The sequence below is a fragment of the Oncorhynchus mykiss genome, chromosome 6, assembly GCF_057628025.1.
Source record: "Oncorhynchus mykiss isolate SJ-2025 chromosome 6, ASM5762802v1, whole genome shotgun sequence".
Lineage (NCBI taxonomy): Eukaryota > Metazoa > Chordata > Actinopteri > Salmoniformes > Salmonidae > Oncorhynchus > Oncorhynchus mykiss.
Genome location: NC_143027.1, coordinates 74,690,715 through 74,706,089, shown reverse-complemented (window position 1 = coordinate 74,706,089; position 15,375 = coordinate 74,690,715). Strand labels below are relative to the sequence as shown.

At 40.6% G+C, this 15,375-nt stretch overlaps 1 protein-coding gene across 1 annotated transcript in view; it reads left to right on the top strand.

Moving 5' to 3' along the window:
- LOC149983097 (xaa-Pro dipeptidase-like) overlaps positions 1–12,476 on the top strand; it is a 57,276-nt gene extending 44,800 nt beyond the window's left edge. Inside the window, exons 6-7 of the mRNA XM_090239458.1 lie at positions 11,631–11,699; positions 12,404–12,476. Of these exons, the coding sequence (XP_090095584.1) occupies positions 11,631–11,699; positions 12,404–12,476 (142 nt within the window). The remainder of the gene's footprint in view (positions 1–11,630; positions 11,700–12,403) is intronic.
- Positions 12,477–15,375: the final 2,899 nt, after the last annotated feature.

The window sequence follows — 15,375 nt, the reverse complement described above, 5'->3', positions numbered from 1 at the left end:
CCTTGAAAGCGGCAGCAATAGCCTTTAGCTCGATGCGGATGTTGCCTGTAATCCATGGCTTCTGATTGGGATATGTATGTACAGTCACTGTGGGGACGACGTCATCGATGCACTTATTGATGAAGCCAATGACTGAGGTGGTGAATTCCTCAATGCCATTGGATGAATCCCGGAACATATTCCAGTCTGTGCTAGCAAAACAGTACTGTAGTGTAGCATCCGTGTCATCTGACCAGGTCTGTATTGAGCGAGTCACTGGTACTTCTTGCTTTATACTTTTTGCTTGTAAGCAGGAATCAGGAGGATATAATTGTGGTCAGATTTGCCAAATGGAGTGCGGGGGAGAGCTTTGTATGCATCTCTGTGTGTGGAGTAAAGTTGGTCTAGGATTTTTCCCCCCCCCTGGTTGCACATGTGACAGGCTGGTAAAATGTGCCTACACTGGCTCACTGGCCTACACACAATGTCCCATAAATTCAAAGTGTACAAATTAATAAAAATGAAAAGCTAAAATGTCTTTAGTTAATCAATATTTAACACCTTTGTCACGGGAACGCCTAAAAAGTTCAGGAGTAAAAATGTGCTTAACAAGTCACATAATAAGTTGCATGACCTCATCTCTGTACCCTACACATACAGTTGAATACGGAAGTTTATATACACCTTAGCCAAATACATTTAAACTCACTTTTTCACAATTCATGACATTTAATCTCAGTAAAAATGTCCTGTCTTAGGTCAGTTAGGATCACCACTTTATTTTAAGAATGTGAAATGTCAGAATTATAGTAGAGAGAATGATTTATTTCAGATTTGATTTCTTTCATCACATTCCCAGTGGGTCAGAAGTTTACATACACTCAATTAATATGTGGTAGCATTGCCTTTAAATTGTTTAACTTGGATCAAACGTTTCAGGTAGCTTTTCACAAGCTTCCCACAATAAGTTGGGTGAATCTTGGCCCATTCCTCCTGTCAGAGCTGGTGTAACTGAGTCAGGTTGGTAGGCCTCCTTGCTCGCACACACTTTTTTATGTTCTGCCCACAAATGTTCTATGGGATTGAGGTCAGGGCTTTGTGATGGCTACTCCAATACCTTGACTTTGTTGTCCTTAAGCCATTTTGCCACAACTTTGGAAGTATGCTTGAGGTAATTGTCCATTTGGAAGACCCATTTGCGACCAAGCTTTAACTTCCTGACTGATGTCTTGAGATGTTGCTTAAATATATCCACATACTTTTTCTCCCTCATGATTCCATCTATTTTGTGAAGTGCACCAGTCCCACCTGCAGCAAAGCACCCACACAACATGATGCTGCCACTTCATGGTTGGGATAGTGTTCTTCGGCTTGCAATCCTCCCCCTTTTTCCTCTAAACATAACGATGGCCATAATAGTCAAACAGTTCTATGTTTGTTTCAGCAGACCAGAGGACATTTCTCCAAAAAGTACGATATTTGTCCCCATGTGCAGTTGCAAACCGTAGTCTGGCTTTTTTATGGCGGTTTTGGAGCCATGGCTTCTTCCTTGCTCGTTATACTGTGGATATTGATACTTTGTACCTCCTTCCTCCAGCATCTTCACAAGGTTATTTGCTGTTGTTCTGGGATTGATTTGCACTTTTCGCAACAAAGTACGTTCATCTCTAGGAGACAGAACGTGTCACCTTCCGGAGCGGTATGACGGCTGTGTGGTCCCATGGTGTTTATACTTGCGTTCTATTGTTTGTACAGATGAATGTGGTACCTTCAGGCATTTGGAGATTGCTCCCAAGGATGAACCAGACTTGTGGAGGTCTACAATTTATTTTTCTGAGGTCTTTGCTGATTTATTTCAATTTTCCTATGATGTCAAGCAAAGATGCACTGAGTTTGAAGGTAGGCCATGATCCACAGGTACACCTCCAATTGACTCAAATTATGTCAATTAGTCTATCAGAAGTTTCTAAAGCCATGACATAATTTTCTGGAATTTTCCAAGTTGTTTAAAGGCACAGTCAGCTTTGTGTATGTAAACTTCTGACTCACTGGAATTGTGACACAGTGAGTTATAAGTGAAGAAATCTGTCCGTAAACAATTGTTGGAAAAATGACTTGTTTCGTGCACAAAGTAGATGTCCTAACCGACTTGCCAAAACTAGAGTTTGTTAACAAGAAATGTGTGGAGTGGTTGAAAAACGAGTTTTAATGATTCCAACCTAAGTGTATGTAAACTTCCAACTTCAACTGTACCATTAACTGTTAGGTCCCTCAGTCGAGCAGTGAATTTCAAACAGATTCAACCACAAAGACCAGGGAGGTATTCCAATGCATTGCAAAGAAGGGCACCTATTTGTAGATGGGTATTAAAAAAAGAGCTTTGTGAAGTTATTAATTACACTTTGGATGGTGTATCAATACACCCAGTCACTACAAAGAAAGTCCTTCCTAACTCAGTTGCTGGAGAGGAAGGAAACCACTCAGGGATTTCACCATGAGGCCAATGGTGACTTTAAAACAGTTACAGAGTAGAATGGCTGTGATAGGAGAAAACTGAGAAAGTATCAACAACACTGTAGTTAATCCACAGTAAGAAGCTAATAAGCAGAGTGAAAAGAAGGAAGCATGTACAGAATATAAAATATTCCAAAACATGAATCCTGTTTGCAATAAGGCACTAGTGAAACTGCAAAACATGTGGCAAAGAAATTATCTTTATGTACTGAATACAAAGCGATATGTTTCGGGCAAATCCAACACAACACAACACATCACTGAGTACCACTGAATCAACCTTACGCATGTTCTAAAAAGTTTCAGACAACTCAACCTCCCCACCAGCTATAATAACCTTATAAGGCCCGTAACTGGAACTCCTTTCTCCCATTAGGTTACTGAACCTGCTCTAGCAAGGTCAAATGTTATTATATATATAAAATTATATTTGCATCAACGATATAGTTTGTTACATTCAGCATGAAAGAATAACACATCATGAATAATACTGAAAGCCTCTGACTGAAATATTGAGAGAGAAATTTGAATAGGACTATATTGATATATTAAATCAAATCAAATCAAAGTTTAATTGTCACGTTCGCCGAATACAACAGTGAAATGCTTACTTACAGGCTCTAAACAATATTGCAAAAACAATCCCTATAAATCCTTGTTGTCTGTGTTGACTATACCCATCAATGAAAAGGTGTTATAATGCTCTTAGCCACAAAACTGCATCAGGATCTCCTCCTATAATTTTGTGCAGATTTTCTTAATTTTAGGCCCGAAAGAAGCGAGCTGTCCTTTTACATGCCAATGACCCCTTTATATTCCGCTATGTTTATTTTTCCCGGCTTTTGTGTTTTGGAGTGTCGGTATCCCTGGTAATATTGTGCTGTCCCAATGCATATAATATGTTAATTTGTGCATAGAGATCTTTTTAAATTCGTATTCCTAATTCGGTGCATTTGTAGACCAATTTGGAACCTGTAGAATCACTGAATTACCCATCATTCTGTCTGCTTCTATTTCATTATGTGATGTCATGTAAATGCCTCATAATGTATGCATCATAATGCTTTTGGTAAAAACCATAGAGATCCTATTAAATGACAAAATCTTAAGTCTATGCTAAAAACATTGATGACCAAACTGTATGGATCTGGAGGGGAAAGGTCTCCCCTCACATATGAACAACTACATACAGTTGAAGTCAGAAGTTTACATACACTCATACGGAACACAAACAGACTGCGCGCGGGCGCCATCATAGCATAAATGTATTTTGTCCCCCCACACCAAACGCTATCACGACATGCAGACTGAACTGAACTACATTAATTTGGGGACAGGTCGAAAAGCATTAAACATGTATGGCAATTTAGCTAGCTAGCTTGCACTTGCTAGCTAATTTGTCTTATTTAGCTAGCTTGCTGTTGCTAGCTAATTTGTCCTGGGATATAAACATTGAGTTGTTATTTTACCTGAAATGCCCAAAGGCCTCTACTCCGGCAATTAATCCACACATAAAATGGTCAACCGAATCATTTCTAGTCATCTCTTTTCCTTCCAGGCTTTTTCTTCTCTTGACTTTATATTTCGATTGGCAACTTTCATAAATTAGGTGCATTACCTCCACTGACCTCGTTCGTCTTCAGTCACTCCAATGAGGAGATGGCACGTGGTTCTACAAACCAATGAGGAGATGGGAGAGACAGGACTTGCAGCGCAATCTGCGTCAGAAATAGAACCGATTTCTATTTTAGCCCTTGGCAACGCAGACACTCGTTGGCGCAATAATTGAATAACATAGATTTCTAAATGTATTTTGCAATGCTTGCGCATTGTGAGCGGTGTGGTCAGCCTATTAGGTTGGAGTCATTAAAACTTGTTTTTCAACCACTCCACACATTTCTTGTTAACAAACTATAGTTTTGGCAAGTCGGTTAGGACATGTGTGCATGAAACAAGTAATTTCTCCAAAAATTGTTTACAGACAGATTATTTCACTTTTAATTCACTGTATCACAATTCCACTGGGTCAGAAGTTTACATACACTAAGTTGACTGTGCAAAGTGATGATCTTGACTGACCAAAGTCAGATCATTTTTATTAGGATGAAATGTCAGGAATTGTGAAACTGAGTTTAAATGTATTTGGCTAAGGTGTATGTAAACTTCCGACTTCAACTGTATCTCATGGCCCGCTGTCCTGTTTTCCCCAACTTTTAAACTAACCCTCAAATCCTTTCAAATAAAGCAAGGTTCATAATGACTCAAATAAGCACTAGGTCTAAAACATAGGCAACAAATGTGAGCTGGTAGATTAATCAACCGAGACTGGAAAGGATTAAATTTAATTTCAACAATTGAATTTCCAAGATAATTCAAGTGCAATGATCCCACAGGAAATATGGAGTTAGCTGGCTGCTACACACTATAGTTGCCTGGCTCTCTGGGTGGATCCATAAAAACACCTAGGGGTGTTCAAGTACTATGATCAGTGACTGAACCAGGTAAGATTCCAGGTAATTTTCAAGACATATTCCCCAGAAACCTTCCAGGTAATTTACGAGGAATTTTTCTAATTGCCACAAATTAACTGCCAGATATCATACATTTAGTTCAAATAAACACATTTCTGAAGTGGGAATTGCATTGAATCAAATGATTAATTTACAATGATTTGCCACCGTAAGGGCAGGGTGCTGTTAGTAACTATTTGCTGTTGTGGAATTATGAAAAGTCAATCCAAGCATCCTGGCACTCTCCTGCTAATGGCTTGGAGTGAAGATTGTCACTCTGAAATGGTACTGAAATGGCACTGTCAGTAGTCACTTTAAAAAAGGAAATCACTGCTGCCAAAACTATTGATCATGTTCAAGCAGCGGTCATTTTAAAGTGTTTATAACATTCTCACATTTATACACCTCATCCATCAAATATTGAGTAGGGAGATGTTGATGTTTTACAAAAGGAACTGCACTGAATGTTAATTATTGATCCAGAATGTGCGCAGGCAACACAGGCAAATGATGACCCAGGATAAGCAGTCAATTGACGATCCTAGGGCTGGTTTCACGGACACAGATTAAGCTTAGTCCTGGACTAAGAATCTACAATGAACATGCCTTTTAGTCAAAGGCTAAATACCTATCCAGGAAACTGGCCCTCAGTGTGCTACATTATGTACTGTACCCTACAGTAGCGTTGCAGCTGTTGAGACCCGCAGTGCAGGCCAATGCTGGTCTGGGCATTAATCAGCAGCAGTCTGTCTGATGCCAGATAGTTACCAAGACAGTCACTGTGCCCAACCCCAGACTCTCCTCAGGAAGATGCAAGGTTATTTACGCTAGCTCTGAAGGTCCCCCTGCCTTCGACAAACCATGTTTATCTTGTCCAAGTCTCCAGAGCTAGCCCCCAGAGTGGGCATCCTGGCTCGCCTCGGCCTCTCACAGGGATATTAACAAGATGGAAACAAGCAGAACCGGCTCTGGGTGGAAAATCCATCTCCTGGCCTACCATCTGTAGAAGAGGGAGGAATTGGCACATGGTGTTTGTGCCAACAGTAGAGTGCCCTGGGGGCACCCCAGAGGACGGATGGAACGACATGGTTTAACTCAATGATGAAAGTGTTGTTTAAAGCAAGGACAGCATTAAAGAAGAAGAGCACTTTATTTGGACCATATCTGTATTTTGCATGTAAATGGCATGTTATAGAAGAGTCCAGACACTTTTTTTGTGATTTTACTTGGTTTTGAGAAACTTACCCCAACCAGCGACACACCTCCTCATGATCATTCCCCAGTGCCTGACCCATGTGTCTCAGTGCCAGGGCTTAGATAAAACATGAACTAAAGCTAGATAAAACACCAAAATACATCCTGTTAGAAATTGCAACGCTCTCAGTATAGTGATGCGGGTCTTTAGATGTTGTAGACATGAAATTGTGTCATTCTGAACTTTATCTGCAATGTTATATTCCATTTTGTGCGACTCGTGCCATACTTTTCCATGTCTATGTACACATAGAAATATCACAGCTGGATAGGGGAAACCGCTCGAGTCGCACAAAATGGAATGTAACATTGTTTTATCTAAGTCATGGCACTGCAAAACGAGTATGGGGAAGTGTGTTGCTGGTTGGGGTAAATAAAATAAAAAAAGTGTCTGTACTCTTCTATAACATTTACATTCAAAATACAGATTTGGTTCAAATAAAGTGAACTTCTTCTTTGAGCTAAGTTTTGTTTTGTGAAGTTCAAGACTTTATTTTCCACCTCAAATCAAATCAAATCAAATTTTATTTGTCACATACACATGGTTAGCAGATGTTAATGCGAGTGTAGCGAAATGCTTGTGCTTCTAGTTCCGACAATGCAGTAATAACCAACAAGTAATCTAACTAACAATTCCAAAACTACTGTCTTATACACACAAGTGTAAGGGGATAAAGAATATGTACATAAAGATATATGAATGAGTGATGGTACAGAGCGGCATAGGCAAGATACAGTAGATGGTATCGAGTACAGTATATACATATGAGATGAGCATGTAAACAAAGTGGCATAGTTAAAGTGGCTAGTGATACATGTATTACATAAAGATGCAGTAGATGATATAGAGTACAGTATATACGTATACATATGAGATGAATAATGTAGGGTATGTAAACATATTAGGTAGCATTGTTTAAAGTGGCTAGTGCTATATTTTACATCATTTCCCATCAATTCCCATTATTAAAGTGGCTGGAGTTGAGTCAGTGTGTTGGCAGCAGCCACTCAATGTTAGTGGTGGCTGTTTAACAGTCTGATGGCCTTGAGATAGAAGCTGTTTTTCAGTCTCTCGATCCCAGCTTTGATGCATCTGTACTGACCTCACCTTCTGGATGATAGCGGGGTGAACAGGCAGTGGCTCGGGTGGTTGTTGTCCTTGATGATCTTTATGGCCTTCCTGTAACATCGGGTGGTGTAGGTGTCCTGGAGGGCAGGTAGTTTGCCCCCGGTGATGCGTTGTGCAGACCTCACTACCCTCTGGAGAGCCTTACGGTTGTGGGCGGAGCAGTTGCCGTACCAGGCGGTGATACAGCCCGCCAGGATGCTCTCGATTGTGCATCTGTAGAAGTTTGTGAGTGCTTTTGGTGACAAGCCGAATTTCTTCAGCCTCCTGAGGTTGAAGAGGCGCTGCTGCGCCTTCTTCACGATGCTGTCTGTGTGGGTGGACCAATTCAGTTTGTCTGTGATGTGTACGCCGAGGAACTTAAAACTTGCTACCCTCGCCACTACTGTTCCATCGATGTGGATAGCGGGGTGTTCCCTCTGCTGTTTCCTGAAGTCCACAATCATCTCCTTAGTTTTGTTGACGTTGAGTGTGAGATTATTTTCCTGACACCACACTCCGAGGGCCCTCACCTCCTCACCTCAGGCTTTTCCTTTGTGTGCATGTGTGTGTGAACTTGCATGTCTCTGTGAACATTCATGTACTGTAATTGTACATTTTGTGCCATGTACATTGTGACAGGTGCTCATTATGGTGAACACGACCACAGGATGGCTGACCCATGTGTGTCTCAGTGGAACTATTCAAACAACAGCAATAGGATAGATTCAGAGTGATATTAGTCTCTCTGCCTTCACCAGAACAGCAATAGCTTTATTCATTACAAGAATGCAGTGGGAGGTATAATGTAATAATTATTTGCCTCCTCGCCTGCATTAGGCATAACTAATCAGACAAACATCGCCTCAAATAGCTTTCCTTTCAGTGTAAGAAACTCTGAGTTTGCTAGTAAATGTTTTGACAAGTTTGCAAGCAGGTTGGGACTGCATTTTGTTAATATGTTCAAACCAAGAGGAGTGGCTCGGATCAGTGTTTTGGATCAGCCCTTTGATGTAGATGATAGGGTTTATAGAGATAACTTTAGTCTTATGATAAAACATGAGCATGGGCAATCACTCCAACAACACTAATGACTGTTGAACCCACCCCATTAGCTATGATTGTGTTTGTTTCTTCACAAACATATCATCTGCATGATTCTCTGTTCCCACTGTGAGGGGAGACTTTGGATACCGTTCATTCTGTTAATATAGAGCGGCTAGAGCTGCAGAGCTGTTTGATCTGTCTCCTGGTATGATGATTAGAGGAACGCATGAGTACTTCTTAAAACAGCAGGTCTGGAAGAGGACAGAAGTGATTGAACTGCTGTTTGGAAAACCATTTTGAGCTGACCAGCATTCGTCTGATTTCTGATGATTTTTTGTTTGAAATGTCCGGACGTTGGCCAACTTTAGTTTGTGGTAAAAGTATTCTAGACACATTTTATTCTGATAAAAACACTGTTGGTTGACGCTAGTGAGGTTTGAGGCCAAATAAGGACCAGGCTATCTCACTGAAGGAGGTAGGCCTGATACTACAGTAGTACAGTCAGAATTTAAAATTGTGATTTAAAAAAAAAGTATGGTAAATATAAAATGATAACATTTGTGTTCCATTTTGTGGTACAAATCATTCTTCTCCAACCACCCACTTATGTCTATGCTTTCTTCCACTGCATCTCCTTGAAAGCTTCTGGTGCTGTGATCATCTGGAGACGCCACCCACTCAGCAGCATCTATTTCCTGTTTCTCTCTCACTGGCAGCTTTTTCTGTTTTAATTAAACCTTCATCTGGGTGGCTGAAGAGTGTAAAAAATCTGAGTTATGATAGCAGCGCCGCTTGCCACCCCACTATCTGCCTAATTGACTGCACCGCGTCTCCACGAACAACGCCTCCCCTGGTTTGCTTTGGGAGGAGAGACTGAGCTTTCCGCCTTTCTTATCTCTCTTTTTTTCCCCTTTCTCCTCTCCCTCTCTCCTACTGTAGCTGGAGGCTGCTGGCTTTTTGTTGAACTCTCCATGTTGCTCTTATATGTCTAACAAACTAACACAGCTCTCTGCTGATATTTTTATCAAGCTGGAGAGCGAGGAAATCCAACAGCTCAGGTTTACAGTAGGATGTACCGGTAACTGCCTAAATAATGGAAACAAAAGCGTGCAAATAGGGCGTTGGGCCACCACGAGTCTCCAGAACAGCTTCAATTCACCTTGGCATAGATTCTACAAGTGTCTGGAACTCTATTGGAAAGATGTGCCACCATTCTTCCATAAGAAATTCCATAATTTGGTGTTTTGTTGATGGTGTTGGAAAACGCTGTCTCAGGCACCACTCTATTGGGTTGAGATCTGGTGACTGAGACACCCCCCTATGCTACTTTGAGACCCCTCTTTTCAAAGTCACTGAGATCTAGCCATGGTAGCCAAAATACTGGGCATACTTACAGTGCCTTGCGAAAGCATTCGGCCCCCTTGAACTTTGCGACCTTTTGCCACATTTCAGGCTTCAAACATAAAGATATAAAACTGTATTTTTTGTGAAGAATCAACAACAAGTGGGACACAATCATAAAGTGGAACGACATTTATTGGATATTTCAAACTTTTTTAACAAATCAAAAACTGAAAAATTGGGTGTGCAAAATTATTCAGCCCCTTTACTTTCAGTGCAGCAAACTCTCTCTCCAGAAGTTCAGTGAGGATCTCTGAATGATCCAATGTTGACCTAAATGACTAATGATGATAAATACAATCCACCTGTGTGTAATCAAGTCTCCGTATAAATGCACCTGCACTGTGATAGTCTCAGAGGTCCGTTAAAAGCGCAGAGAGCATCATGAAGAACAAGGAACACACCAGGCAGGTCCGAGATACTGTTGTAAAGAAGTTTAAAGCCGGATTTGGATACAAAAAGTTTTCCCAAGCTTTAAACATCCCAAGGAGCACTGTGCAAGCGATAATATTGAAATGGAAGGAGTATCAGACCACTGCAAATCTACCAAGACCTGGCCGTCCCTCTAAACTTCCAGCTCATACAAGGAGAAGACTGATCAGAGATGCAGCCAAGAGGCCCATGATCACTCTGGATGAACTGCAGAGATCTACAGCTGAGGTGGGAGACTCTGTCCATAGGACAACAATCAGTCGTATATTGCACAAATCTGGCCTTTATGGAAGAGTGGCAAGAAGAAAGCCATTTCTTAAAGATATCCATAAAAAGTGTTGTTTAAAGTTTGCCACAAGCCACCTGGGAGACACACCAAACATGTGGAAGAAGGTGCTCTGGTCAGATTAAACCAAAATGGAACTTTTTGGCAACAATGCAAGACGTTATGTTTGGCGTAAAAGCAACACAGCTCATCACCCTGAACACACCATCCCCACTTAGAATGGCCAAGTCAAAGTCCAGACCTGAATCCAATCGAGAATCTGTGGAAAGAACTGAAAACTGCTGTTCACAAATGCTCTCCATCCAACCTCACTGAGCTCGAGCTGTTTTGCAAGGAGGAATGGGAAAAAATTTCAGTCTCTCGATGTGCAAAACTGATAGAGACATACCCCAAGCGACTTACAGCTGTAATCGCAGCAAAAGGTGGCGCTACAAAGTATTAACTTAAGGGGCTGAATAATTTTGCACGCCCAATTTTTCAGTTTTTGATTTGTTAAAAACGTTTGAAATATCCAATAAATGTCGTTCCACTTCATGATTGTGTCCCACTTGTTGTTGATTCTTCACAAAAAAATACAGTTTTATATCTTTATGTTTGAAGCCTGAAATGTGGCAAAAGGACGCAAAGTTCAAGGGGGCCGAATACTTTCGCAAGGCACTGTATACATGACCCTAAGTATGATGGGATGTTCATGCTTAATTAAATACAACTCAAGAACCTGCTTTCAATACACTTTATATCCCTAATTTACTGAAGTGTTTCATTTATTTTGGCAGTTACATTACCTGTAGTTGTTGGCTCAGGTTTAGTTACTGCCGAGACAACAGATTACCTGCTGTGAAAACGTTTACTCTTCTGTTTACATCAACTTGAATTTCAGCGAGTTGATTGGTGAATAATCACTCTTTCAGTCTCACGAGATAAAAACATAAATATAGATGGAGATTTTCAAGGTGGGAGATTTATGTTTTCATCTCCTTAATGAGAAAATCTACTTCTGCTCTGTATGTAAAGGGGTAAAGAGGATAATGTCCTACCAATAGGTTAATAGCTAAATCTGTAGTTTTGTGTGATCCTCACATTCAGTGCTTTTCTGTTGCAGCCTGTTCCAGCACTACTGCTACTCTCATGGGGGAATATGTCACACCTCCTACACCTGTATCTGTGGAACGCAAGACACCCCCCCCCCCCCCCCTCACTTCACAGAATTTAATTTATGGTGAACATAATCTATAATTCATGAAATTCATCTTCTTTTACCACTTCAATGGGCCATTGGCAATGGTAATAGCTATGACCACTATTCCGTTTTGAAGTCGCCTCAGCTTTCTTTACAAAGCGACATCCCAGCTAGTGTGTTTTATGTCTTTCTCCATTTTGTTTACTACAAGTTACAGCATTGCTTTCTTCTAGGACATCCTTCAAGCCACTGTATTGGTCCCAAGCCCTCAGGTTTTCAGTTCAAAGCTCTACAGTTCAACTGTATCATCAGAACATGCAGCTGGCAGTAGAGATAACATTTAGGATTCAGGGGAACTGGCACTGTATGCAGGGATCGGGGTGCCTTGACATTTTGGAGCCCAAGCTTTACTGTACTGTTTGTGCCACTGCCAGATCCAGTTCCTCTCTGCTGGTCCAGGACTGCTACTGCTGGTGGTGAATAACATCAGTATATTTTGGATGAAATGTTTTCAAGTAAATATGATGATTACAGTTTGGCCTGTAAACTGTTGTTATAATGAGTGTCTCTTTTTCTTAATTTAAGAAAAAAGTACGAGGGTGATTTTGCAATTTTGCACAAAAGTGGTTCTATTTTTTTTACTTGACTGGTGCCCACTATCTTGATGATGATAAATGTTTTTATATATTCAACAGAGGACACAACTCAGTGCTGTACTATGGTCATCTAGGAGCTCCCAATGACAAGTCTATAGTGGATGATACATAGTGAATCAGCAATCACTGTATATACTGTACCTCAGTTGATCCAACCAGGGATACTAGGACCACTGGGGGTACTTGGCCTATCCACTTGAGAAGACTCATGAGACCATAGGCCTAATGGTAAAATGCACATGAGGGGGTACATCAAGGGTACTCCTGGCAAAGCAAAATTCAGTTGGTGGTACAGTGACAGAAAATGTTTGAGAACCACTGCTGTACCTTACTGTTACATTTTGCTCCTATTTTCTCCTCCTTTGTTTTATACCACAAGGCAATCAAAATATTCTGGGGTTTTCATGTAGTTTAGCTACATTTGGTATCAAGAAATACTCTTAGAGATCCATTGTTTCTCAGTTTTGGATTGACAGTACAGTACTGTATCCAAAGAGAGTTACACCTCCCCCTGCTGTCCATACTATAGTGGTGTCTTACTGTAGTTTTCCCCGTTATTTTAGGAAACATGATGGATGCAGTGCTGTCCCTGATGTGATCTGACCCTGGATTCAGTCATCATATAGCCTAACCCTAGAATGTGATTGAAGCTGTAAGATGTTTCATTATATATTTAATATGAGCTATTGTTACATAAACACTATTAGTTTTATGTGGCAAAGTGGCAGCTTTAATACCAGTTGAATGATGGGGCAGCATTTAGATTTTTGCCAAAATAGATATACCCAAACATAATTATTTTACATGAGATGGCCGTAAAAAATAACATAGTTTTAGAAAGTTCTGGAACTCGCCTTTATAGTAAAATAGTTATAAATGGCTGAGGTGTACTCACTTTTGAGAACATAAGCTCAAATACAAATATTGTGAAAATATGAATATGTGATTTTATACTGAACAAAAATATAAACGCAACATGTAAAATGTTGGTCCAATGTTTCATGAGCAGAAATAAAAGTTCCCAGAAATGTTCCATATGCACAAAAAGCTTATTTCTCTCAAATATTGTGCACAAATGTGTTAACATCCCTGTCAGTGAGCATTTATCCTTTGCCAAGATATTCTATCCACCTGACAGGTGTGGCATATGCATTGGGAGAATAAAAGGCCATTCTAAAATGTGTAGTTCTGTCACACAACACACAGGAATGCCTACCAGAGCTGTTGTCAGAGAATTGAATGTTAATTCCTCTATCATAAGCTACCTCCAACGTAGTTTTAGAGAATTTGGCAGTACGTCCAACCTGCCTCACAACCGCAGACCACGTGTAACCACACCAGCCCAGGACCTCCACATCCGGCTTCTTCACCTGCGGGATCGTCTGAGACCAATCACCCAGACAGCTGATGAAACTGTGGGTTTGCACATCTGAAGGATTTCTGCACAAATTGTCAGAAACCATCTCAGGGAAGCTCATCTGCGTGCTAGCCGTCCTTACCAGGGTCTTGACCTGACTGCAATTCGGGGTCATATCCTACTTCAGTGGTTAAATGCTCACCTTCGATGGCCACTGGCACGATGGAGAAGTATGCTCTTCACGGATTCATCTGTTTCAACTGTACCATGCAGATAGCAGACAGCGTGTATGGCGTTGTGAGGGTGAGCGGTTTGTTGATGTCAACATTGGGAACAGTGCCCCATCGTGGTGGTGGGGTTATGGCATGGGCAGGCATAAGCTATGGACATCGAACACAATTGCATTTTATCAATGGCAATTTGAATGCACAGAAATACCTGAGGCCCATTGTCGTGCCAAAATGTCCCAGTCCTTCCATGGCCTGTATACCCACCAGACATGTCACCCACTGAGAATGTGTGGGATGCTTTGGATCAACGTGTACGATAGCGTGTTCCAGTTCCCGACAATATCCAGCAACTTCGCACAACCACTGAAGAGGAGTGGGACAACATTCCACAGGCCACAATCAACAGCCTGATCAACTCTATGTGAAGGAGATGTGTCGTGCTGCATGAGGCAAATGGTGGTCACACCAGATACTGACTGGTTTTCTTAACCACGCCCCTACCTTTTTTTTCAGGTACCTGTGACCAACAGATCTGTATTCTCAGTCATGTGAAATCCATATATTAGTGCCTAATGAATTTATTTAAATGGACTGATTTCCTTATATGAACAGTAGTTCTGTAAAATCTTTAAAATTGTTGGATGTTGCAATTATTTTTGTTCAGTGTATATGGTTTTATTTTTTCCTATTCAACAAAAGTGGGGCAATAGGACTTGAAATGACTGAAATGCTTTCTAAATATAGTACCAATCAAATAATTTTTCATCTCAACATGAAAAAATACAAAATAATTTAATATAATTTAAAGAATATCGCTTTCTCTTGATCACAGAATTTAATATAATTAAAGATCACTTTCTCTTGGTCACAATTTGTGCTTAAAGCTGAAGTTGTAATGAGTGTGCACACATTTGAATGGTGTCTCTGTGCCGCTCAGTGGACATTTAGGAGAAAATTCTCTGTCGATAGTTACATGAAATAGTACCATAATTTCCTAAGACCGAAACGACTTACTATAAGATTTCACATTTCTGTTAGCTGTAAAATAAATAGGATCATATTTAGTGACAGTACCATATTGGCACTATTTCATAACTGTCGACAGAGAATTTTCTTCTAAATTCAAACACCATTCAAATGTGTGCATACTCATGACAATTTCAGCTTTAAGCACAAAGTGATTTCATCCTTCTGTGACCAAGAGAAAGGGATCTTGTTTAAATTATATTAAAATACTTCATATTTTTTCATGTTGAGAGCTCTAAATCACAGCAAGATGAAACCACAATGGCTGGACTCGCAAGACTGTCACCGCTCATTTGTCGTCTCTCAAGCTGGGCTCACTTGCTCAGAGGAACAGATAATCGATTCTTTGTCTGGATAGGCCAGAAAATGTAACAGGTCACTCCCTATGCAAATGTCGG